Raw genomic sequence first — 24,745 nt, forward strand, 5'->3', positions numbered from 1 at the left:
AACTCCAGGTCTCCCAGAAGGAGGCTGTAAGTGAGGAAAGATGTAAGAAATGTTGCTCCTAATTTTTGTGACTGTAACAGTTTAAAAGCAATTTCTTTTGGAAGTCTCTCTGGCATGATGAGCAAAGCTGCATAGTAAGAAGAGCAACTACGGTGGAGGTGGAAAGTCGCACTCATTTTGTGCATATGCATTTGAATGAAGTGGTAAACGTTTGTCTGAATCACCACCTCTCAGATGTCATCTTTCTTTATTTTCAGCTTGAGGGGGAGGAGAGCTGCCAGAACCGAAACCCGGAGGTGCTGAGCGCCAGTCAACTGCTGTCACGCTGTTCCCAGTTTAATTCACCGCCAGTGATCCTATGGTTAACACAGTCATCGTGAGTTATTTCGACTAACAGCTCAGCCCGTCGTAATGGTACAGATCTTTCCAGGGATGACATATTTGGGCTTTTCTTCTTTAAATACCTTGAGATTATAATTCTCCATATGTGTATGAAGTAGTACATGCTATATGCTCTATGCCAGTGCATAAAACATTGCCAAGACTGGAGGAAGCTACTGTTTTGACTGGGCCTGTGACTGATCAGCACTCAATCCCATCTTCATGTCTCATTTTCACACAAGATACTTCTTGTTGTGTTTCTTCCTTATTTCATTATGAAAACAGAAATAGCAAATAATTGCCATTATAAGTTGGTTTTTAATTACTTCTGATTTTTTTTTTCAAGTGTTCAGATGCTTTCAAGTACACAGATTTTCACTGTTTCTATTTGGTCCACTGACTGGCTTCCAATAAAAGTGTTCTTGCTGTGAATTATCACTAAGGCCAAAGTAGATATCATAGCACACCATCCAAGAAGTCTCTCCCCATCTTCAGGTCTGGCTCCTATAGAATATCATCCCACAAGCAACTAACCTTCTAAAACAGGATGTCTGACAAGGATGTAGGGCTCAGTACATGCTGTAAAAAAAAACCCATTTGGGAGAAGACTATCATCTCTGCCAAACAAAGGGAAATGCAAATATCCTCCTGTATTACACAGCTACCTTTTGTAAATGTTATCAAAAAAAGAGGGAAAAAAAAAAAAAAGGGGCAACTTCAGATATTTCTTGAGGCAGTAAAATAATTCTGAAGTTCTGTGCAGCTCGACAGGCCTTAATCAATTTCTTACTAGTAAACATTGTCCCTTGTTTTGCTTTTGCCTAGATAGCCATTTTAGGCCCCGGCATCAGTTTTGCTTTCCAGAAGTAATCTTTTTAAACAGCACATTTCAAAATGCCTCATCTTGCCTCAGCTGTGTTTTCCCATTCATACTATAAACCAAAGGAGAATCTTTGAGAAGAGGGAACCAAATAGTTCTGTAAAGTAAGGGTGTTGAAAAGGACACATTTGAAGTGATGGGTAGATCAGCTACCTGAAGAATGAGGTAGGGGACCAGTTGTCATCATTCCTGCTACCCATCCTCCTCCACAGGGTGCTCAGAACATCTGAGCCCCAGTATTTAATCTTCACAAAAATCCACTAGCACCAAGTTAATAACTGGACATAAGGCTATCAACTCCTGAATAAATGGAGACTATTTTCATCTTCTTGTTCATCTTCTTTATTCTACCATTAAGATACATGAATGCTAAAAAAAAAAAATGGTGTAATTTCTATACTACTTTGAAAATATTTCTACCAAAAATGGCTACTTGCACATGCAGTTGGGTTAAAACAGAACCTTCTCATATGCTCCTGAGACTCATTCCTATCCTTGGGCCAATTTTTCAAGTACAATTTTAACTTTTGTGTCAAATCCCCCCCACATATGCAGCAGAGTATGCTCCAGTTCAGAAGCACACTGCTAAAGTTATTTGAAACAGCAGTTTGTGAATTCAATTCTATTAGGCATCATCTAATTAGGTAGTGTGGGTAGGCAGCATTCCAATGATACGTAACATCATCATCCATATAAAAGCAGTTTATTAAGGGGGAGCTGACAACAGAGAAAAGATGAGCTACAGGGACAAAAATGGGCCTTTTTCAATGATTGCAGAGCTGAGGCATTACCAGATATAGAAAATTGGTAGGCGGGCCCAGGAAGAACAGACGTGGGAGGAGCCATGACAAAACCATTGGAGAACAGATATTCCACTATTCAAAGGCAATACATCCCATGTATTCACATCACCAGTAGGGTATCTCCTACATATTTAAATATGTTATGATCTATCACGAACTGAAATCGCTTGGTTGTATGCTGTGCATTACACCAAGATGGTCTTCTGGTTTGGGTGTTTAAACACTGCAATCTGCAGAATGAAGTTGTCTTTTTCACACACTCTGTTTTCTAAACATATTTGTCCATGCTCTCAGTTCACTTTTGATTTAATTGATTCAGCCTTACCTGGTTTGTATTTCACCCTTTTATCTTTCCTTTTTTTACAAGTTGAGCAGGAAAAGCAAGAGACTAAAATTAATTGGCAATTTTGTTAGGTCATGTTAATAATGCACTAAGAGGCGCTGATTTGTTGCAATAACAGTAACAAATAGACTCAGTGTTAAGTACTGCTTAAAATGCCATTTGCTGGCAATACAAGCTTTACTCAACCCTCCTTCCTTAATGCACCTGTTGACTAAGGAAGATTTGTAGGGGATCTCCAGAGGTCATGTAATCCACCTCCCTTCCCAGGTCTAATGGATGTTTTTTTAATTAAACATATACATATCTAGAATAAACAAACACCTTTATTAGAATAAACCAAACCAGGTTGGAAGAGACCTTCAAGATCATCGTGTCCAACCCATCAACCAATCCAATCCACCCAAACAGCTAACCCATGGCACCAAGCACCCCGTCAAGTCTCCTTCTGAACACCTTCAATGACGGCGACTCCACCACCTCCCCGGGCAACCCGTTCCATAGCGCAATCACTCTTTCTGTATAGAACTTCTTCCTAACATCCAACCTGAACCTCCCCTGGCGCAGCTTGAGACTGTGTCCTCTTGTTCTGGTACTGGGTGCCTGGGAGAAGAGACCATCATCTAGTGTTTTTGAAACCTGCAATGTTCATTTCAACGTTTTGAGATAGTTATTTTGATGGTGCATCTGGTTGTGTATTTCCTCCTTCTTAAATCTTTCCTGTTAGGTCATTTCCATTCACAGTCACAGATTGGTTTGGTCTTCGGACCTTTTTTTATTAAAGCAAATTATTTGCAGTCTACACAGCCAAGAGGTTCCAATTAAAACCCATTAATACTTCAGATGAACTATCAGCTTCTAAAATAACCTTTTATAGCTTCTACATCATGTTTCATCTCATTCCTTGGGAATCTATGTGTATGTGTATTTTAATGGCTGTGGAACACAGAGGAAGCATGTCTGTGAATTGTTCATTGAGAACTGTTTTTAGAACATCTTAACTTAGAATCTAGTGAAATGCATTAATAGAGTTCCCTGCAATGTCATGTTAAAATTAATCTGATGCTCTTTCATTTACATAGTCTCATTTATGTCTGATGATTCTTTTTCTTCAAACCTAAGCAATTTTGTGCTACCATCCAATCTTGCCACCTGCCAGCTCATCTTAGCACCTCTGTAGTCTAGGAAGGAGTCTGTTAGGCAGTTTTCTCTTTTGGGGCATGAAAACCTGAGTATTTATACTCATCTTCTTGTAGCCAGTTTCTGCTCTGTGGCAATACTTTCCCATCATGTTCACATAGACTGATCTGGAAACACTGCTGGGTTTACATACAATTTTACAACCCCAGTAAAGGACTCCATAGATCAAAACAGTGCATTTCTCCTTTACGGCAGCAAGTCAAACTGCACTGCAACTGTCTTGCCAGAGTGCTTTACTGGTGATGAACGGCAAAACCAGCCAAGCGCCGCCACTGTGGAGGGCAAGAGATGTTGTATTTCACAACAGGAAGAACCACCACCCAGACTTGAACGCTTGGACCTGCACCCACACAGGGATGTCTGCAGCAGAAGAGCTGCACATGATGACAACTCTGACCAGTGTGACTACCACCACCTTATTTGGAAGTAAAATAGTATTTGAATATTTGACGGCAAATTTGAACTGCTAGGTTCAATTGCAAACTGCAGCTCTTTGTACCCCCTAAATGCACTAGCATCACCACACAAGTACCTTCCCCTTAAAAAGAATACCTAATGAAACGGAATATAAAAGATACAACGAATGGTCATTGCTACCAACTCCTCTCAAGAGATTACTCTGGGAGCACTGACTGACCAAGGCATCCCAGCTGGGAATACTCACCTTTATGCTCACCCGTAAGTGTATGACTGGGCTCAACATCTGCAGCAAGTCGGTACGGCTGGGCAGCTGTGATCTGTCTTCATACAAATTATAAAGCTCTGTGTTTTACTCAAACTTAATGCACGCTTCCCACAGTAAAAAAAAAAAAATCCTCTAGAAGTAATTTTAATATAAAAGGTTTTTATTGGTTTTGAAAACATTTAAAAAACAATTTTTGAGCACTTCCAATAAAAAAAATAACTGAAATGCTACTGCAATATTCAACTACTGTAGTTTCAGCAGTACAACAGACAACAAAACACTGGGGAAGAGGGGAGAAACTGGATTTCCTGCACTAAATGAAAATGTGGAACAGGGATATCTTTTTTTTTCTCCTTACAGTGCAGTAAATAAAGCACAGTATAGTACAAGACTATTATATGAACCTCAGATGCACTGCACAAGAAACGCTTTCCTTCTTTTCAGTTCAGAAGTCAGTGCTTATTGCAATTATTTGCAAATTATTTACTTCATGAATTCTTATAATGATAAAATGATGCAAAAATGTTTTGTTTTTTTTTTTTCAACACCAGAACAATAAAAAATAACCCAGGAAAGGAACATATTCAACAATAAGTAAGCTAAATTAGTTAACATAAAAAAGTAAGTAACTTGTGAATAACTATGCTCACCTGGCTAACACTGAACCAGTTTCAATACAGCAAAATAATGAAAAAAAATTAAAAGTGGTTACAGGAATATATCTAGTACTGTACAAGATTAAGTCATTAACACTCATGCACATTTTGTGATCATGTATTAACATGGTGAAGCAAACTAAATTTAATTTTTCCTGCTGTAATATTCTCATGTAAGAGAATAAGAAATAGAAATATCTCATTGAGATCAATGCACATTGCTACATAAGACAATTTCAGCTGTCACTTTTAATGACATTTTGCCTTTTAATAATGAAACACATTAAAAAGTACTTTTGTTGTTGTTGTTTTGATGTTGTTTTTTTTGCCATTTTTTTAAGTCTGTGGGCAGTATTTGTTGCATTTATCCTAAGGAATGTGCCTACCACAGGTTCAACAGAATTTTAGTGCAATATATGAACCCAGAAAGTTTGCTGGACTAACCAAATTTAAAGTGTTTGCTGCAATACTGTACACAGGGTACAAATTCACTAGTTTTGTATACTTTAGCAAAAACTGCTATCAAAATAATTTATTTCTCATGTTAGTAGGAAGTCAATAATGTAAACAAGGGGTCAGAACTTTCTCAAATTCTCACTTTTGGAGTATCTGTCACAGACAGGCTTCCATTTGTTAGAATCACACTTTTCCTTTGGGTATTGCATACTTTGGTGTGCAGTAGTGCTCTGTCTCAATGTACAGTAAAGAACTAACTAGCACTAAGTACAGGGACCTAACATTATTCATTATAACACCAACACATAAACACCTCTAAAATAAGACATGTACAAAGCTGTGCCTGTGTCTTGGATTTTGCTTGGAACAATCCTTATTAAATTTAACATTTCTTAAATTAAACAAGTATTTGCTTTAAATCCACCCATTAGAGAATATTTCTGCTAATTAAGTAACATGTTAGGCCCAATGTAATGCTTGTATTTAAAAATAATTGTAAAAGCACTTTTAAAAACCTTTGGTGAAGGCTGCATAATTTAGAATGCATCAGCTTTAAATCTACTCTTGCTCTGAGAAATGCTCTTAAAAAACTAGTGGTTAGGCAAAATCTTATTTCCCTCAAGTCCATCTCAATCTCAGTGCTAGTGACCTGAGGCGAGGCTAGCACATCATGCAAACCTACGGGCTGCTGCAGCATGTGTGCGGCTTCTCCCCGCAGCGCCAGCGCTCGCGTCCTCCCCCACTATCCTCCGTTGGAAGGTGTGTTTCACCTATTCACAGCAGTGCTGGCACTTCACACAGGGCTGGGAAGGAAAGAAAGAAAAAAAACAACAACCAAAACCAAAACAAAACAAAACCCCACACCACCAGAAAAAAGAGGTGCTGAGTGTCTCTCAAACCCAGTGAAGTCAACATAGTAAGAGGATGTTCAGCACATCTCTGACAAAAGGCCACAGGCAGGTGTGAAATTCAAGCCCTGCCTTCAGCAACCTTAGCCTACAAGAAAAAATTATTCAAGCCTTACTGTCAGATACCTGGAAAGGTAACAAGCAGAAAGCTACCATGCAATTCTTAGTCTCCTCATTTCCTCAACAAAACTTAAACAAAGCAAACCACACTGTTGCACATCTATGTGCTTCAACGGAGGAATGTAAAACTCTTCCAGTCAGTTTCTGACAGTGGCAAAACTTATGATGCATGCACAGTGAAACTGGGCCCCCAGAAGGTGCTATAGCTTGGCACAACTGTACTTCCCTGCAGAAGAGGCCACAGACCGGGTGATGAATTAGGGTGAGAGCAAGAGAAGCCGTGGCACACCGGCACTTCAAGTGCCAATGCATCAGCACAAGTTTAAACAGCACCACCAAAAAGCCTGACCAGTACTGGGATCTCAAGTCACTAGCAAAAACTGAAGGAACAGAAGGCAAACAAGACACTTCAGCAAAAAAAACCACTTACCACCTGAAAAATCTGAGCATCTTCCCCTGAAGCAAAGCCAGGGGGTTATTGGGCCTTCCTTTTAATAAATTATGCCCGCTCATTCGAAGAAGTAAAGCAAGAGAAGAAAATGTTTTCTGCTTCATTTTCTGCTGTAACTGTCAGCTCACAGAACAAGTAACAGATTTTATACTACTCAGTGCACCACTTCTTTTGCAAAAGCTTGCCTGGGCAAGCCCTCTTTCTGGCATCAGCGCCGTGGTTGTTTAAAATACTTTTCTCTCTGATCATTAGAGAGATCTATGCCATGCTGATAAAAGAAAAGGTCTTTTTTCAAGTTCAAATGAACTAGTGAGGCAGAAGTCTAACTCATTTTCCAGAGGGACAGCTAAGGGCTTTAAAAAAAAAATAAATTAAAAATAAAATGTTTATCAGTCCTGTCAAATCACTTAAGAAAATGGGATTCAGGCTTCTAAAACAGTAAGTACTTCTTTTCAACAAAGCTTTACCAAAAGAAAGATCACGTCTTACTGCGTATCCGTAAAGTGCCTGGCAGTACTATGGCTCATCTGAAATATTTTCAGAGCAACACATTTTCTAGTATTTTAATTGTCCTTTTTTTTTTGAGCAAGACAGACAGAAAGACTCAACCCACTGAAATACAGAGAAACTAACACCTTCCTACACCCTCCACCAGGTTAGGAAAGAGCAAACAAATAAAAGAGCTCCAGCAGCTCTTTTATTAAAAAAACCAAACCAAAAAGGACGGAAAATATCACGTTCCTTCCCTAGCACTGATACATAATTAAACAGTGCTTATCACTTCAAAACAGGATGTTATACCTAGATTAAATCTCAGTGCTCAAAATCTTTTCACATGAATCTTACCTCATATAAAAACATTTGACATGAGAACTAAAATATCAAGTATGCAGTGAATATTAATGGTTAAATTACCACACGGATTAATTTCTCTTAAAAAATATAGTGCATCTTTTTCTTTGATCACTTGTTATTCTTTTCTAACTCTGCCTTTTACCAGAGATACCAATGGCATCAGTGCTAGAGACTTCCCACATGGTTCATGACTGAGCAGTGCTCAAGGCAGCTGCACAACGACCAGACCTTCACTTGTGCTCAGTCCCCACCCTCTACCTATCTGCAGGCACCCCGCCTTTCAGACCTGAATGACAAAGGTCAGGAAGGATCCTCTAGTAAGAAGTAAGGAGCAATACGAAGTATGGAAAGCCTACTAATGAGCTTGACTTAAAACCCTCCCAAAGCTTCAACTATAGCTGTCATTGCTGGCTGGCTATTAACCACTTCTTTGTTTGCTACACTAAGAAATGTTCAATGGGAAACACTATAAAATTGAAATTTAATACTGGCTCTTTGATAGCCCACCACCTTCAGAGGTTTGTTTAAAATTGGTAAGACTGCGTTCTCCCTGCTGAAGAATGAGCAACAGGTACAGCAAACTTTTTTTTAAATGCCACAATACATAGCAAGTGTTTCTGCTGCGGGAGGCACTTCCATTAAGACAAATACAATACGTCTGTCTTTTAGATACAGTGTGCTACATACAGATTATAAAACAAGATTACCCCAACATTTCAACAGCAGGATGATCCTTACTCTCCATCCACTCAAAACCTGACGCAGTCATTGAGTTAATGGATTCATTGCAGATCTGTTGAAACAAGGGGTCATTTTTTAATTCCTCCAGTGTAGCTTCATCATCTTGTCCCTGCTGACGACCTGGATCAAACAGTAGATTTGGGTCTAAAGTGTTCAGATCGTTAATGCTGCCTGAGAGCTCGGAAGACAACCTGATGTCGTTGGAAAAGACAGATGCAACGTTATTGAGATCTGCCACCTGATTCACCAGCTGCTGGTTTGTTGGCAGACTGTCCTCCCCTAAAAGGTCTTTTACAGTGCTGCTAAAATCTAATTGCTGCTCTCCAATGTCCGATTGTGCTTGGTTATCTCCAGAAGAAAAACTGATCTGATCGGTGCTGCTGTTTTTTGTGAGGTAATTTGGTGTTTGGAATTCATAAACTGAAGTGCTGGAATTGATCATATTTTGCGGGTTGGCACTAGGGAAAGCAGCGGATGTCTCTAAAATCTGAGTGAGATTCATCCTGGCTGTGTAGTTTGAGGGCATGTTGTTCATTCCCAAACCTCTCACTGCATCATCGCTATCAGAATCAAGTTTGTTTAACAACACATTGGTTATTTTCTTAGTGTTTGTTTGTTTCTGAAGAGATGGGAAGGCTGTCTGCATCATCACTGTCAACGGGACTGACTGGCTTCTTTGTGCAATGTTATTGGCACTGGTGTCTGCGTGGATATTAGCAAATACATTGTGAACCTCAGGAGTCACTGGACTTCCAAAAGGAGTCAGATTAGAGCGTGGTATATTTGAAATCGGGTAAACGGTGCTTCCACTGAGATTACGTTGGCGATGGACAGCAGGGCTCACGCTGCGGCATCTCAGACTGTTGTTGAGAGAGGAACCAGTTCCTTTGTTGTCCAAAGGCGCAGGAACAGCAAAGCCCTCCTGCTTGTTGGTGCTACTGACAGGGGCTGCCTGGTGTTGCACAGGTGAAACAGGAGTCACACGACCAAAGTGATTATCATGGTGGCGTGGCTGAGACTGATACGACTGGCCAGGGACAGCAAAAGCATGAGGTTTCCTGAAGCGGTCCTCCACCAGCTCCTGATAGCTCGTCAAGATGCCATGGTTCGCAACTGATGAATTGCTAACACTACTGTAGCCATTATTCATCCACTCGAGCTTGGTTTTGTCAGGATGGGTAGCCATAGGCCGCTGCATTGGCTTCACAGGGCTACTCGATATAATGCTGGCATCGTGGTAAGCCATACTGGAGCTGATGGGAGTAAATGCAAACGGGTTTCGGCATTCCACAGGACTCGGAGGAACACTGCTGCTGCAGTTTGAATGTGGCGTGCCAATGGGTGTGTGTCGGCTGCTTCCTAGAGCACTGTCCACAGGAGTTGTCTGAGCCAGCCTTGAACAAGGGCTCTCTCGGGACATGTTCTGAGATCCAGCAATCATTTCAGAGGTGGGTGTTGGGGTTGGTGTTGGGGTAGGAGTTGGAGTGGGGGTCGGGGTGGGAGTGTGAATTGGAGTGCTGTTGTTATGGATCGAATGGTAAAAGTGTGTGCTGCTTGGATGAGATGACACAGGAGCTCCTTGGGCTGTGGTCTGACTCTGAAGTGCCATTCCTAGGCAACCACCGTAAGGATGAGAATTATTCATGGACATTTGCTCCTCCATGAGCACCAGCTCTTCTACAATGCTGTCCTGGGTAAGGTCATCATCAAATGAAAAGAAGTTTTCATTTGACTGAGGGACTGTATGTTCAAACTCTTTCAGCTCTGACTGCAGAGGTAACGGATTTGAAGACTGTACTTGTATCTGACCCAGGGAGGAGTCCTGTATCTGGCCCTGCAGCTGCTGGGTGTAGGCATCCTGCTGCATACCCTCACAGTGCACTGCCTCCCACGCTGATTCCTGCAAGTCACTGGAGCCAGAGTGCCCTGCAAGAGCCATAACACTGATATCTTGCTGCTGCTCACAATTCACAGATGCAAAGTCGGAGGCTTTGGTGATATGGTGCCATGTATTTGGATTAAAGCTGCCTTCAGATTTTGAATCATTTTCTATGATAAACATGCTTCCTTCCAATTTTACTTTTATATCTGGAGATGATGCTGACACAAGCTGCTGTCCTAAACTAGAATCACTGGTGTTTAAATCAGTGCTCAAAGAAAGGTCTGTTGCTAAGTTTACTGCAGTTGCAGAAGGTACAGGTACATTCACAGGTACCTTGCTGGGAACTTGGGCAAGTGTTGCCGTGTTGTCGCTGCTAGCTAACAATCCAGCCTTTGGAGACTTCTTAACACTGTTTGCTTTTTGACCCTCCACAGCATTACCAGTTGAAAGCTGCTCCACCAGTGTTTTCTTTACAGGTGGTACCTGGGAATCCTGAAGTGTAGAAGGCTGTCGCTTTCTTGGACTTTTAGTGCATGCTTTGTCTTTAACTGTAGACTCACCAGTAGGAGGTGAACTGATGCTGATGCCAGATAAGTCTTGACTGGCAAGTGAGAGCTTCAGAGTACTTTGATTATTGCCTGCTGAAGAAACTGGTGTGATCTCATTAGATTGTGTTTTATATTTGGTCCCTGCTTCTTCAGCTCCCTGATCACAGCCCTGTACTGGTTTTGCCTCCACAACATCATCAGCTGAAACTTTCAAGGTTGCAACTTCAAAATTAACTAATTGGAGAGGAGGCACATCAGGTGTTGCCTTTATAGATTTAGATACATCAGAGCTCTCTTGGCCCTGTATGGAGTTCTCATCCAGCAGTGCTTCTGGTTCCATTTTGATCTTGACTGCAGGTGCAGCTCCAGCAGTGCTAGGTTTGGATCCTGGAGACTGAAGTGAAACAACAGATCCATTTTTGATCTGTGGACCAGTCCTCCCTTCTTCCACTGCTACTGCACTACTGCTAACCGAAGGTGTCTGTTTGACAGGCACACTACTGCTGCTTGGGGCAAGAGATATTGCTGTCATTTTTACCACATTGAGGGAATTCACATGTGGAGCTGGCACAACAGTCTTGATTGGGCTGCTAGTGAAGAGCACCGTTGTGGGAGAGCGGATGGTGAGAGCACTGGTGTTTGCTGGCTTCGGTAAGATCTGTGGGTAGCGATGTCTAGCAGAGCGGTCACCAACTGGGCTCGCAGGAACGTTCTGGGGAGTCTTTGGTGACTGCTTGACTGATTGCATGTGCTGAGTGACCACCTGAACGTTGAGTGGCAGGACCTTGTTATCAGATGATCCCACAGGACTTGGGGATGTCACCAACTGCCTGGTCCTTGGCACCTACAGAGAGAGAAAAAGAAAAGGTGTGACGTAGAAGTAGGAAAGTCCTCAAAGTCCACAGACCACCTAATCCCTGAGCATTTGTAAGTTGAAGGACAAACACAGCTCAATACACCACAGCTAGTGAACATCACTTTGAAACACAAAAAAAAGCTCTTCAGCTATACACAAGACAATTTCTATTTGTCCTGCCTACGGACTAGTAGATACATGGCCTCAATTTTTAAGGCCTGAGGCAATGGTCTACACACTAGTCTGCTCTTCTGCTAATGAAAGGGTCATTCTCATACAAACCTTCGCCACATGGAACAAACAGACAGACATACAAAGGTTAAAGAAGAGAGGATGTATTCAAAATGCTATTCATTGTTAAGGTTTCAAAAGTGAGTTAACTACTAACCCACTAACAGGCAGAAAAATTGGCTTACCTATTCAAATTGACAACACAGCTAACATCTTAAAAACAAATAACCTTTCCCCTCGGCCCAGTTTTGTATGGCTGAAAGACAAAGATGTTCCAAGCTACAGACATTCATGCAAAATTAAAATTGTTGCTGTCACTAAATGTGTCAGGCCAATGAAAGGCAATTTAGATTCCATATTCGGGACTTTGTGACCCACATGACTGGTGTCAGCTGTCTCATCTGCTTAAACTTCACTTCAAGGGCAATTATTCCCACATATAACCTCAATTACTGCTAGCTGAAATCCCACTGTTCAAAGACAAACTTAGCCCACACTATGTGATTGGAATCTACTGCCTCTGAATTGATCCCATAATTCATGTGGTATAACAGAGTCATTGGGACAGAAAACATCAAGGGACCCAAGCCTTTCAACAGAAACCCTTTCTTCCATCGCACTGACACCACTGCTTAGTTACTGGCAATTTACAACCCTCTCTAGAGAGCTGCTGGAGAACATTACCGGTATAGGGCTGGGCACAGCTGCCACAACAATGCCAATAGGAGGAGGAGACAGGATTGCGGGGCTGCCGTTGGATATGCTGGGCACGCCGTTGCTTGCTGTGCCTTCTGTTTTCTTTGCTGCAGACTCTCCTGGCAAAGGAGACTGCAGTTTCTGTTCTTGCTGCTTCTTCTGGATCTTACGCTGCAGCTGCTGCTTGGCATCAACAGGAGATGGCAGAGTTTTCACTTGGGGTTGAAAGGAATTACTTTCAGCAGTAGGTATAAAAGCTGAGGGCTGGGGAATCCCTTTTATTCCTGAACACAAAAGAAGAATGAATTATAACTCGTCTGCTGTAGTGCCATTTCTGTATCTAACCATACACAATACACGGCAAGAATCTTCACAAACATTCTGAGAACACCTTCCCCAAGAAGGGCTTCCATCTACTTCATGCTCAAATCTATTGATCGTTTCAGTTCATTTCCACATTTGTGACAAAACCTCTATCTGCATCAGGCATTAGCTGCTAAAATACTACGTACAGGAATCTCATTTCTAGTAATCCCAAACTGCAACTTTTGTGGCAGCAGATTCTAAAAAACAATGCATTTCATTGAACTGACAGTAGAGGGCAGTGGACATGTTGTAGATGAACCTTTAATCACCTACTGTGTTTTTGTTTTGTTTCCAATGTCTAAGGCAGCTTTAAAAACGAAAAAAATCTTTCCAGAAAGCTGTGGGTCTGTGTCACAGATGAGCAGATTGCAGCCGATGACATTATCTAATGGCCAAGGCATTAAACACAATACATCTAATATCAGAATGGATCACAACCCTACACAGAAAAAAAAAACACAAAAAACCCCAGAGCCAAAACAAACAAAACCCCCCCACCCCCAAAACAACCAAATCAAAACAAAACCACAACCCATGCCAACAAGAAACAAACAGACAAAAACCCCTCAAGAAACAAAAAATAAAGAGGAAAGGAGAAAAAGGTGAAAAAGATGAAAAAGGTATGGAAATTACAACAGGAGAACTTCTTTTTTTTTTTTGAGACAATGCCTTTGCTGATCACAAGCATGAAGTGCTTCCAGGGAAAACAACAGGGAGTTAGTCTGATCTGAGCAGCTGGTACCAATTTCCCCTTCCAAATCAGATCACATCACAGCTACGATCTTTTGTTTACTAACGGTCAAGAGGATTAGCATGTTCTCTCAGTGACCAACTAACCCTGCTGAACTGCTCCTCTGAGAATGCTTTAACACCATTTCATTTACACTCTGCAGGCTTCACAGTTTTAAAAGTAACTTTCAATGAATCATTAATCAAAACATTTTAGGGCAAATATTCAGTTTTAGATACCCAGTATGTACTTAGGAACTGTGGTGTGGGAGCCCAGCCTCTCAGCAGCATGTACTATGAGAATTTGAACACCACAATGTGTTTTCCACTTTCACAATTCTTTCTTCACACAAGCAGTAAAATGCCCAAATACCATCCAATTACTGGAAAATAATCTATGTAGGCTGAATACTGAAGACAAGTAACATTTATGAGAGACAAAAAAAATATTCTTTGAGGATTAAAGTTTGCTTTTCCTCTCAGTTAATGCACAGAGATGCTGTAGTTCCTTTGTGACAGAGAGATATGGAATTATTCTATTTGCCATTCTAGAAAGAATCCTTCCTGAAATTACTATCCAAGCCACAGAAGCATACACTGGAAATAACTGCCCTTATCCTTGAAGGAAACCATCTTCTCTGGAGGGAAGAAAGAGAGAGAATCTACAAGAGTTGAAAAGCTGTACATATACCTAGCCTCCCTTCTAGCAGACAGAATCAATGAAGCCAGGCAATAACATGGAAAAAAGGAGCATAAATGCAGCAGAACCTGCTACTGCTAAATGCCAGTTTCAAGCTGCAATAAAGAAAAGAGAACTAGAAGTAGGACATGATCCATAAAGGATCACCCTAACCTACAGCCCTGACCACCAGTTTCAATTTCAAAATTGCCTGTCTCAAGTCAAGACACTTGCCTTGAACCAAACATTTTGCTTGACAGGCCCAGGCGGATCTTCCCAGAGGGAAATCTGCAGGGCACATCCTTCATTTTTGTAAGTTCCTTCATCCACAGCCACAAACAAATCCCAAACCATTTTAAATGACTAATTTTGAGCACGAAGAGGGAAACAAACCACAAAAGCAAATGTACAACTAATAATATCAAATGTAAGCTTTCCCAGAGATGTGGTGCAGTAAGATACAAAATAACTCTTCTCTTTACCGCAATTCTTAAATATTCAAAATTGAGTGCTGGAATCTCAGTCACACAACTGCCCCTGGAGAAGACTCTCCTGTCCTTCTCAGTGCTTCTCTAATGTGATCAATAACAGCAGCAGCTAACATGTGACACTGATCAAATACCTCAGGAAAATCTCTATCTGACATATCAGAAATGCCTGTAAGAAAATCTGCTCTTGAGAGAAAATTAAGACAGACAGTTGTTTCCAAATTAGGGCAAGCTATCAGACACAAACACAGCTACACCAGCAGTCTGTCTGCAAACCAGCACTGTACTGGCACCAAATCTAACAAAGTACATAAATTCAGCACAATTACTCACATGCCCTGAAGTGCTTTAAAAGACCATGGTCCTCATCAGAGGAACGGAAGGATCACAGACTCAACCTGAAACCACTGGTTATTATCTTTGCACAGACTAGCAGCAAGAGAAGTACCCCTTTGGAGCAAGGAGGACTAAAAGGCACGCTCAACACTCGAGTGTCACGTTTAGCCCTGAAGAGAAGCACTGCCCCAAACCAAGCTGCTGTTATGCTTAACAAAAGATCCCAAATTTCAGCAAGACAGCATTCTGTTATCTACCTGCTGGTGCCCCGGCCATTACTGTTAAAGCTGCCATTGACTTGGTACCGATGTAGTGACTTTTCACAAGGAAACGAGCCAATTCCAAGACTGTGTCAAAAGGCTGGCTCAGCACTTTCTGGGCCCATTCGCAAACAAGCCGGCAGGCCGCAGAGACGACTTCCTCATCAGCACTTTGCAGCTGCCCAGATGGCTCTGCCCCATCCAACTAAAACAAACAAAGGAGGAAAGGTTACTTTAATTAGTAAGGGTCATTAAGATATGAAAACAAAAACATGAGGATCAGAAACACACAAAAAGTTGTGCAAGTATGTTGACAGTTTTTCATAAAATTGGGTGAAATGTCTCAACATTCATCTACTGGCTGTTTCCCACATCCAGAGTGTTGGCAACTCAGCACCCACTGTTACCCAGGAATAGCTTCTTTCACTGGGGTTCCTCTTCCCTAGCACTGACTTTAAAAAAAACAAATAAATACACAGTAAAACCAAAACCAGAATCCAAGTTAAGAAGGTACAGCTTGTGGGTGGCAACACTGTGAAAGTCTGCTCCACCTTCTAAACTTACCTTTTTAACAGCACTGCAATTCATTCTGAACTCCACAGAAAAACACCAAAAAAAGATTCAGAATATAAGTATCATAAAGAAAAAAAAAATCATCTTAAAAACTACACTTCTCTTTGCTTGGTTTTGGAAACTTCAGACAGAAAAACAACACAATAAATATTCATTTGCAGAGATATATTAAACTAAGAAAAGTATGTATCATACCCCATCTCCAGTTTTATGAAAGTCAAGGTTGGGCAGTGTTGGCATATGCACAAAAGCCTTCTTCCTCAGTCCACTGTAGCAATATGTGAACAAGAATTAAGGTTTAAATTGTCTCTGGTTGTTAGGTGGAGGATAGGAAGGGCAGTAAAATTCCTCTGATACCGCTCATAAGCTTCATAAGCAAACTCAACAAGTTCTTTAAACTACTGTCATTAACATAGTCTCACAGACATCCAGAAACTCCATCTACGCAGAGGAGAAAGTGATGGTGGATGTGATGAATTACATTTGATGACTCAATATTTAAGTCATTAACATAAATTTGGGCTTAACTCCCTTCCTAAACTAGGCCTAAAATGAGATGAAGGACGCATTTCTAGAAGTTGATCACTATTAAAAAAATGAGTCCCCAAATTTAGACTTGACTCCATTATGGATTCTTCTTTTTTGCCTCTTTTTGCCAATTTCCCTACACTTCCTTCTCCCAAGGGGCTTCTACAAACTGCAGAAGTTCCCCATGACAAGATAAAGTGATTGATGAGGACATTTCTTGCAAGATTTCAAAAGATTTCTGTGCCTTTCTCCTCACCCATGGTAATTATTTTGTGCTAATACAGACACAAAACCACAGACCTATTCTTACACCGATATCATGAAATCAATACACAAAAACACACTCCATCCACTACTCTTATTCACTTGTTCCTACATCTAATTCAAATCACCCTTTTTTCCTCTTCCTCTGGGAGTTCACCTACGGTGTCTCTTCTGTGATACAGAAATCCTTTCAGGATCACTAATTTTTCCACATTCTGTAAATGTATTTTTCTCTTCCAAACCAGTGAATTTGTTTACTTGTGTTAACCTGGATGATGCATAGTTACAGTGAATAAATATAAGGAGGCTTAGGTATTAAGGTAAGTGTGAGATAAGTTCACATTTTAATAATTCTAAAGTAGAAACTTAGGAAACAGAACTGGAAGAGATGCCCTGGATCAAGGCACAACCACATTTTATAATTTCTTTCTTAAAATGTATCTAGTTTTATTTGGAACATTACAGCTAAGTTTTGGACTCCGCTGCTGGATAGTCTAATAAATTGTCTTATGAAACAATTTAGTTGTCAACTTCTCCATTTACTACTACATGGAAGGCTGTGCATTTTATCCCCTCAATGGAAGACAAATAATTGTGGGCATTTAATTCTCTTCAAGCACATGCTTCAAGGGAGACCTTGGCAAAGGCCACTATCACAGTGTGTCCATATCATCATTGCTTTTGAGTGTGTTTTTTTTTTTTAACCAGATCCTACAAGCCACTTGATGTCCTTTGGTCTTTTAATGCTCTCCCTTCCCTTGCTTACTGCAGTGGCCTAGTCTACCCAGCAAGAGTTGACCCTGGGGGTGCCGCAGGCAGGTGACTTGATGATGGCTTCTGAGGATTCTCAAAGGAGAAGACACTATTGCTGCTGATTAAAAAAAAGACTGTGAAAATCACTAAGAGCTTTTGTTGCTTTTTTTTTAAAATGGAACACCTCAGTGTGCTATAGACCAGGCAAACTGCAGCTCAGTCTCAGAAAAGCCTGAGGAAAATTCACATCTCTATAGCCTTTAGACTTGATGATTCCATTTCTTTCCTAGCAGAGCTTCTTGTCCCTACAATGAAGCATCATCATCACCAGTGCTCTGAGCAGATTCTTTTGCACAGCATTTGCCCCAAATGGTTGCCTATAAATTAATAAATTCATATGCCCCAAGATCTAACTGTGTATAGTTCTGCCTGTAACGATTATGTCTAGTCACACATTGACAACAGCAATTTAAGTCCTTTTAGGTTTGTTTTGTTACAACAAAATGAAGCAGTGTTTTTTTGTATACCCTCTAGGATGTTCTAAAAAGGCAAATTCCAACTTTGGATACAGGGAGCAAGACTGTAGTCAGAGACAGACGGCATTCCTCATTCTAGATGCTCTTGCCCTGAATTGTCTTTCCTATCTCAGGAGATCTGCACCATGCAGTACAGGAAGCAGTCTTCTCTGACAGCAGGACAAGCCTCAGATTGTGCTTTCCAAGTCTGAAATCAGCCTTTGCTGAGTTCTCTCTTCAAGCAATACTAATGTTTGAGGAGACACAGCTTTCTGAAACATCTGCAGCACTGCTTAAGAAGGATCTCTGGCTTTACAACTAAGTTTTAAATTACTGGTGTGCACAAGCCTAATATAAAAGGAAGAAATGTTCTGATAATTCTGAGCTGTGCTACCAATAAAATTTTAGCTACTGCACATACATAAGGCAAGTTACTTGATTCCTCCCTGCTGTGACAACCGAGTGTCAGGAGCTAAATTTAAGTGCTTGTTTCTGTAGTTTATCTTGAACTAGTTTATCTTTACACTCCCACAATTAATAATCTTTCAAGAACGCTGAGGTGGTGTCTAAAATTTTTATTTAACATTACTTCTACACTTAGCTGGTAGTTAAGCCATAATGACAGATGTTCTTCAGGCAAGTGTGGAAGAAATTACTGAGAAAGTGTTCTAGCAAAGGATATTTTGATTTGCCTCTTGTGCCTAGACGACGGGCCTTCATATTTGGAAAGACATTTTTCATGATCTTTCCAAAGTCAGCAGCACTTAATGGGTGGTAGCCAAGATTGTCACAATAGCTCCTGCAACAAAGAGAAAGAAAGTGTGAATGGAGTCAACGTCAATACAAGAGGCCGGCCTGCATGCTAGACTCCATCAAAGGTTTTCAAAAGAAAACACTTATATCCATCCATATTTAGAATCACATTTAACATTAATGAAGCTACCCACAACGAAATGAATGCATTAAAAATGTATAAACAGAGCTATTAATACCATAGTTTTTGCCTTGTTCTCTACTGAGTTCAAAGACAAGTCACGTAGAGACATAACAACTAGTGGCATTATCTAGAGCACAGTTAAGATTTACTCCATAAATCACTTTCAAGCATATGTTTCAATTCTCTTATTACATCTCGAAATAAAAGCAGATATTGTTCTAGCCAGAAGTATAGCTTGAGTGTGGTAAGGCCTGAAAAGTCCTTCAGGAATATCAGAAAAACAGTAGGTGAGAGGTTTATCAGTGTCCAGAGAAAGATTCTGCCTACACCATCTCAATTTATTAGACCTTAACAGAACAGCATTTAATAAAACATATCTTCCCAGGGAACCAACTTCACCTTCATAGGCCTAACAAACACTTACTGAGAACCTAGTCCTCTTATCACTGCACCACTACTGAACTACAAGAGCTGCCTAGTCATGTTCATTAACAGTCTGCCAATGTAGATCTTCACATGACTGAGTATACAAACTGATGATAAAGGGGAATAAAGCAATGCAATGTAATTATTTTGCTAAGTTTACCTATTCTAGTAAAATGGGCACTGCTATCTCTCTTCAGTTCTCAAGAACAGCAGAAGGAATTTTGTTTCAACATTTACTCAGCTGTTTCAACATCTCAGATATTTTTAAAATACCTCCTTGGCACAGAACAAGAATCATTGATTTCACTGCAAAACATGAATGTTCTGGAAAAATCACAAACATGAAAGCAGAAGAGAAAATCCAGAACTGCTCTTGAAGTTTTACCCACACAGCAAGTACTTAAAGATGCACATAGATATGTATGCCATATTGCCTTTTGTTCAAGAGCCTCATGGTATTTCACAGATATTCATGTCTTAAGGCCCACATCACACTGTTAAAGCATCCTCGTTCCAGTTTCCTGTAGTCACAGAGTCAGCACCAGATAGCAAGGCTCTCCTTTCCTGTGATAAGCCCTACCAGCAATACACAAAATCAACCCACCTCTGACAAGAGGCGGCAACTGTGCACAATCTTGTGTGGGCATCAGCAGGAGAGCAGAAAAACGATCATACACCACATCACCTGCTGCTCTAATCAGGTACATACATGCAATAAACCCCTGCTCATAAAGGAAAAAAGGAAGAAAGAAAGAAAAAGCAGCGCTCCTGAAACACGTTTTATTCCCAGCATCAGCTAGTGAGAACAGTAACAATTAGCAATGGCAATTGCATCCAAGCAGGCCAGTCAAAATGTCTCCTCTGAAAAATCATAGCTCTACAGAAAGCAGTATGTCTTTACTGATACTGAGATGTTTCCACTCTATTTATTTGCTCTGTAAAAAACCCAGTCGTTACAGAGCACATATCTGCTACTTTTACCTTGGCTGCAGGTAGGTATTCTCCACTCAGAAAGCACTACCATAAATGCAATGATTTTGGTGATGATAAACAGCAAAGTTTACACTGTTGGGTTCTGACATGTTCCCACAGAACTTGTGTACGTCCACTTCCCCCAGCTACTGGGCCAAAGCAGGAGATGTCTACAACATGGTGTATAGTTAGTCACTAGTTTCTGTATGGGACATTAAGAAGGTTTTTACCCAATTTATGTGTCAATATACTTCAATGCATGTCAGCACAAAATCTGGGATTCTGGATGTGTTCCTTTGAAGTTGATACAAAGGAATATTTCTGCCTCGCTGCACCTGCTTAGCAATCAGACGTTGTTTTGCATGCAATAGACAGATCTCACTGCAGCTTTTTTTCCTTTGCATCTTTCCAGGCTCCAGTGGATTTTAAGTTTACTCTGAAAATTCATAAAACATGGGTCTTCATCACTCACTGATGCTGATTACGGGATTTTAACTCTCAACCAGCATGAAAACAAAGGCTCTCTGAATTTCCTTGCCACAGTCAGCAGTATCTTTGACTGAAACTCACCAATGTCAGCAAAACAAACAAAACAAATAACCCATCAAAACAACAGGATTAGGGGCCCACCAATCAATTTTAACTTTAAAATTAAAATTATCCCCCTAAGCAGACAATAAACAAGTGAATAAGGGGAAAAAAAAACCACCACTAAACTGTTCCTCAAGTCTAGCACATTTCAAGATAATTTGCTAGCAGCAAAACATCCACACTGGCATCTCCTGCAAGCTTGTGATTTCTGAGCTATTATTATGTAGTTTCAGATTTCAGACAGATCATCACACACAGCCCTTCCTCCTCCTGGCTCGGCGGAGAACCCCCCATGTCCATCTGTGGTCTCTCATTGACTTGACAACACATACCAGGAGTCTCTTCCCTGAAGCTCTTCTCTCTGCTGCTTGCACTCTTGGCACATTGCTACGCCCAGGAGCCGTTTTGCTTATTTGAAGAGTGGGTGGGAAAGAGATGGGGGGAGGGAAGGTCTACACAGAGACAGGAATGACAAGGGACACACAATTTCTTATGTTCTTTTGTACAGAGCTCCCCAGCATAAGGAGAAAAAGCTTTTTTTTTCCTGTTCTTTCTTTTCTTTTGGCAAGATCTTCAAATTAAATATACTCAAGCCATAAAATATTCTGGCAGTGCACCTGAATTAAACCACAAAAAAAGAATGACCAAAAAGACAATGAAGATAGGCTATGAGGCCCAGCTTATAGCTTCCTGGGCCAAAAGCCACGGTGAAAAGCAAATAATAGAGAACCTATTGCATGAAACAAAACAGCAATCTTGGCTTATCCCATCCAGCAAAACTGGTCTCTAAAATGCGTTAGAGCAAAGAACCTTAGGAAGAGGCAGATTCTCATTAAGCTGATGAAAAATTCAGACACAGAAATAAGTTCTAAAAATCAGGTAGGATGAGAAACAGATGTTTGAAAAACCACTGGAAAAATTAAATTGGAGGGCAGACTCCAAAGAGCAGCAGCTGAGGTGGGAAACTGCTTTAGATAAAGTTTGATTAGCTTAAAAGGAATGTATAGGTAGTTGCTTATGACAGAGGACTGGACTTTGCAACACAGTAAGTCTTACCCTATTCTTATGAGTTCTACTTAAAAACTCTGCTTAAGCACCATCAGACAGGATTAGTATGTATCTGTATGTCTTTGATTTAACGGACATGGTATTCCTATACCCGCTGCCCTCTTTTCAATATTCTTCTAACTTCTGGGTTAACATCCTTAACACTCAGCAAACATAATCTATGCATCAGGTGGCATCAAGTGGCCCAGCAGCCAGTAAAGTAAGGATTAATGACGTACAGACTGAAGGAAAGAGATACGGGATGAATCAAAGATCTCCTAATCCATACTAAGCGTATCAAATGAATCTTCAGGGCACCAAACTTAAATACGAATGGTTTGCTTTACTTGCACCACTGCAGCAGCAGCAAGATAGAAGAACCTGATGTGTACCAAAGGCTCAACAAATCATTTTGTGGGCAAACAGAGATTTTGTCTGCATAAGCACTGCTGGTGTGGCACTTGAGACTCAAATTCCTGATTCTTTAAACTCAGGCAAATCTATATCCAGCTGCTTCCAGAAGAACATTACTAATAGGTGGAAGATACTTATGTCAAACTAACTTAAAAGAAAACACTTAAAGGATTTTATGGGAAGCAGCATCCATTCTCAGCAGGCTAGGTAACGTATTAGCTCCCCACAAGTTCTCATATTTTCCAGACCACGCTTCCTCATAACTGCCAGCAGAAACTGGCAGAATTGCTTATGCCCAACAGAAACACAGCTTCTTACAGCCCAATGTATTCTGCCAGTGCAAGCGGCATCATACCACCAAGAGAGGTAAACTAGATCTCATCGACCTCCTCTCTTAAATTCAATTTTCTCTCTTTCAAAAGAGAGATGAATCCATTTTCTTTTATCTAGTTAGAGATGAGAATTCACAATTAAATAGAAGAGTAAGAAAAAGAACTGCGCTGAACAAGAGCAGCAAGAAGCAGCTACTGAACTGTCGAGGAGCTGGAAACACAATCAACACTTGCCAATGCTGAACTTGCGTAGAGTGCAAGCTTCTCTGTTTTTCCCGCTCCACAATTAAAAAACCTCCAATAAAAAACACATGAAAGGCAATGTAGAAGCCCACTAGTTTTGCAAGGTTTATTTTGACCAAAATTTTCAGCAGGAATTTTGAAGCCCTGTAATTTTGACTGGTGTGCAGAGTGCATAAACTTGCTCCCTGTGAGCTCATACAACACCTATCTTTGCACAAAATGGAGAGAAATGGTAACATGCTAATATGACAGAAGTGAGTTTTGAGAGGTCCAAACACCAAAAAAAAATTATTTATCAAGACTAACTCTCTTATCTCTTGATATACCTGCTCTCCACCTCCCACTCTGAGACTGCTTCTCCTTTGGTGTGCACCAGTAATTCATGAAAATATTCAAAGAATCACAGAATCACAAAATATTAGGGGTTGGAAGGGACCTTGGAAGATCATCTAGTCCAATCACCCTTAATTCTGTTAGGGAAAAAAAATACCATACACAAATCCTCGATGCAGCTACATATAAAAGCCATCCAAATTTCATACTCCACAATCTGTAGATGATGATTTTTCTGGGCGTCTGCAGCTTGGCACAGCATGGAAGCCAAGCAGATTTGTTGCTGAAGCAGGCCATAAATTATTTAATAAGAAATACATTTAAGAATAACGCTTCCATCTCTCTCCCATGTAGCAGCTGCTGCTGTTGCTGTGTCTGCGCAAGTGGCTGCTGCTCAGGGATTGGCCACGCCAGCACGTCTGTGCCATTGGCTGTATTTCTAGGCTGCGTCACCACTCCAGTCTATGGTGAGATTTCAGAAATAGGTGTGTGCATGTTTATGAACCCCAGACAAGCAAATGCCACCATGTTTCACCTTTGTCAGAGTAAAAAACTTGACCAGAGAGTTATTTAAAAGGAGGTATTTGCAGAAGGCAGCTCTGCAAAAACACTTACTAAGGGCTGAGTGCTGTAGGCACTTCAAAGATGAAGGGACTTGGCTCACTGCAAATTAACTGTAAATCGTTCAGATTACAGAAATATTCATACTAGATCACAAATCTGTTATTCATCTTCAGGCAACTAGGGATGAGTATGATTATCTTTTTCCCCACAGTGGGAAATGTTCTGTAAATGAATTCAAATCCAACTTCCGTTAGACAGCTTCCTCTCCCTTGCTTCTAATCACTTTCTCATTACACGGTAGCTTTGAGACTTGACGACACAGACTCACAGTGGCCTTGGTTACTGGTTTCATACATATTCAGATATATTGTGCCTCCGTAGAAATCAGGTTAGCTGCAGGAAGGTCCAATATTTATGCATTTTTCAGAAAGAAAGGTGTGGCACACTAGATCTTATGTGCAAAACAGCTGCACTTCCAGGAGGCACAATTCAAGCTCTCCTCCTCGTTAAGGCAGTTGTATACATACATATATACTAGCAGATCAAAAGATACTCTAAGATCTTAGAATGGTCTGTGTTGGAAGGCACCTCCAAATGTAGTACCTGTTGCTTTTTTTACCTGTGTTGTTCTGTCCACAGAACAAAACCAATATTCATACAGGTATTTACCTGTTAAGAAATACTCATACCTTTCCTTCAGCATGTG

At 40.7% G+C, this 24,745-nt stretch overlaps 1 protein-coding gene across 3 annotated transcripts in view; it reads right to left on the reverse strand.

Moving 5' to 3' along the window:
• Positions 1-4,428: 4,428 nt before the first annotated feature.
• The window catches only part of RFX7 (regulatory factor X7), a 54,896-nt gene continuing 34,579 nt past the window's right edge, over positions 4,429-24,745 (reverse strand). For all 3 annotated transcript variants that reach the window (XM_068143890.1, XM_068143887.1, XM_068143888.1), the window contains exons 5-9: positions 18,859-18,979; positions 16,316-16,396; positions 15,545-15,752; positions 12,678-12,973; positions 4,429-11,750 (exon numbers count right to left, since the gene is read on the reverse strand). In XM_068143890.1, coding sequence (XP_067999991.1) covers positions 8,439-11,750; positions 12,678-12,973; positions 15,545-15,752; positions 16,316-16,396; positions 18,859-18,979 — 4,018 coding nt within the window. In that variant the 3' untranslated portion in view covers positions 4,429-8,438. The remainder of the gene's footprint in view (positions 11,751-12,677; positions 12,974-15,544; positions 15,753-16,315; positions 16,397-18,858; positions 18,980-24,745) is intronic.

The sequence above is a fragment of the Melanerpes formicivorus genome, unplaced genomic scaffold (genome assembly GCF_026170545.1).
Source record: "Melanerpes formicivorus ecotype bairdi unplaced genomic scaffold, bMelFor1.0.p_v2 SCAF_10, whole genome shotgun sequence".
Classification (NCBI taxonomy): domain Eukaryota; kingdom Metazoa; phylum Chordata; class Aves; order Piciformes; family Picidae; genus Melanerpes; species Melanerpes formicivorus.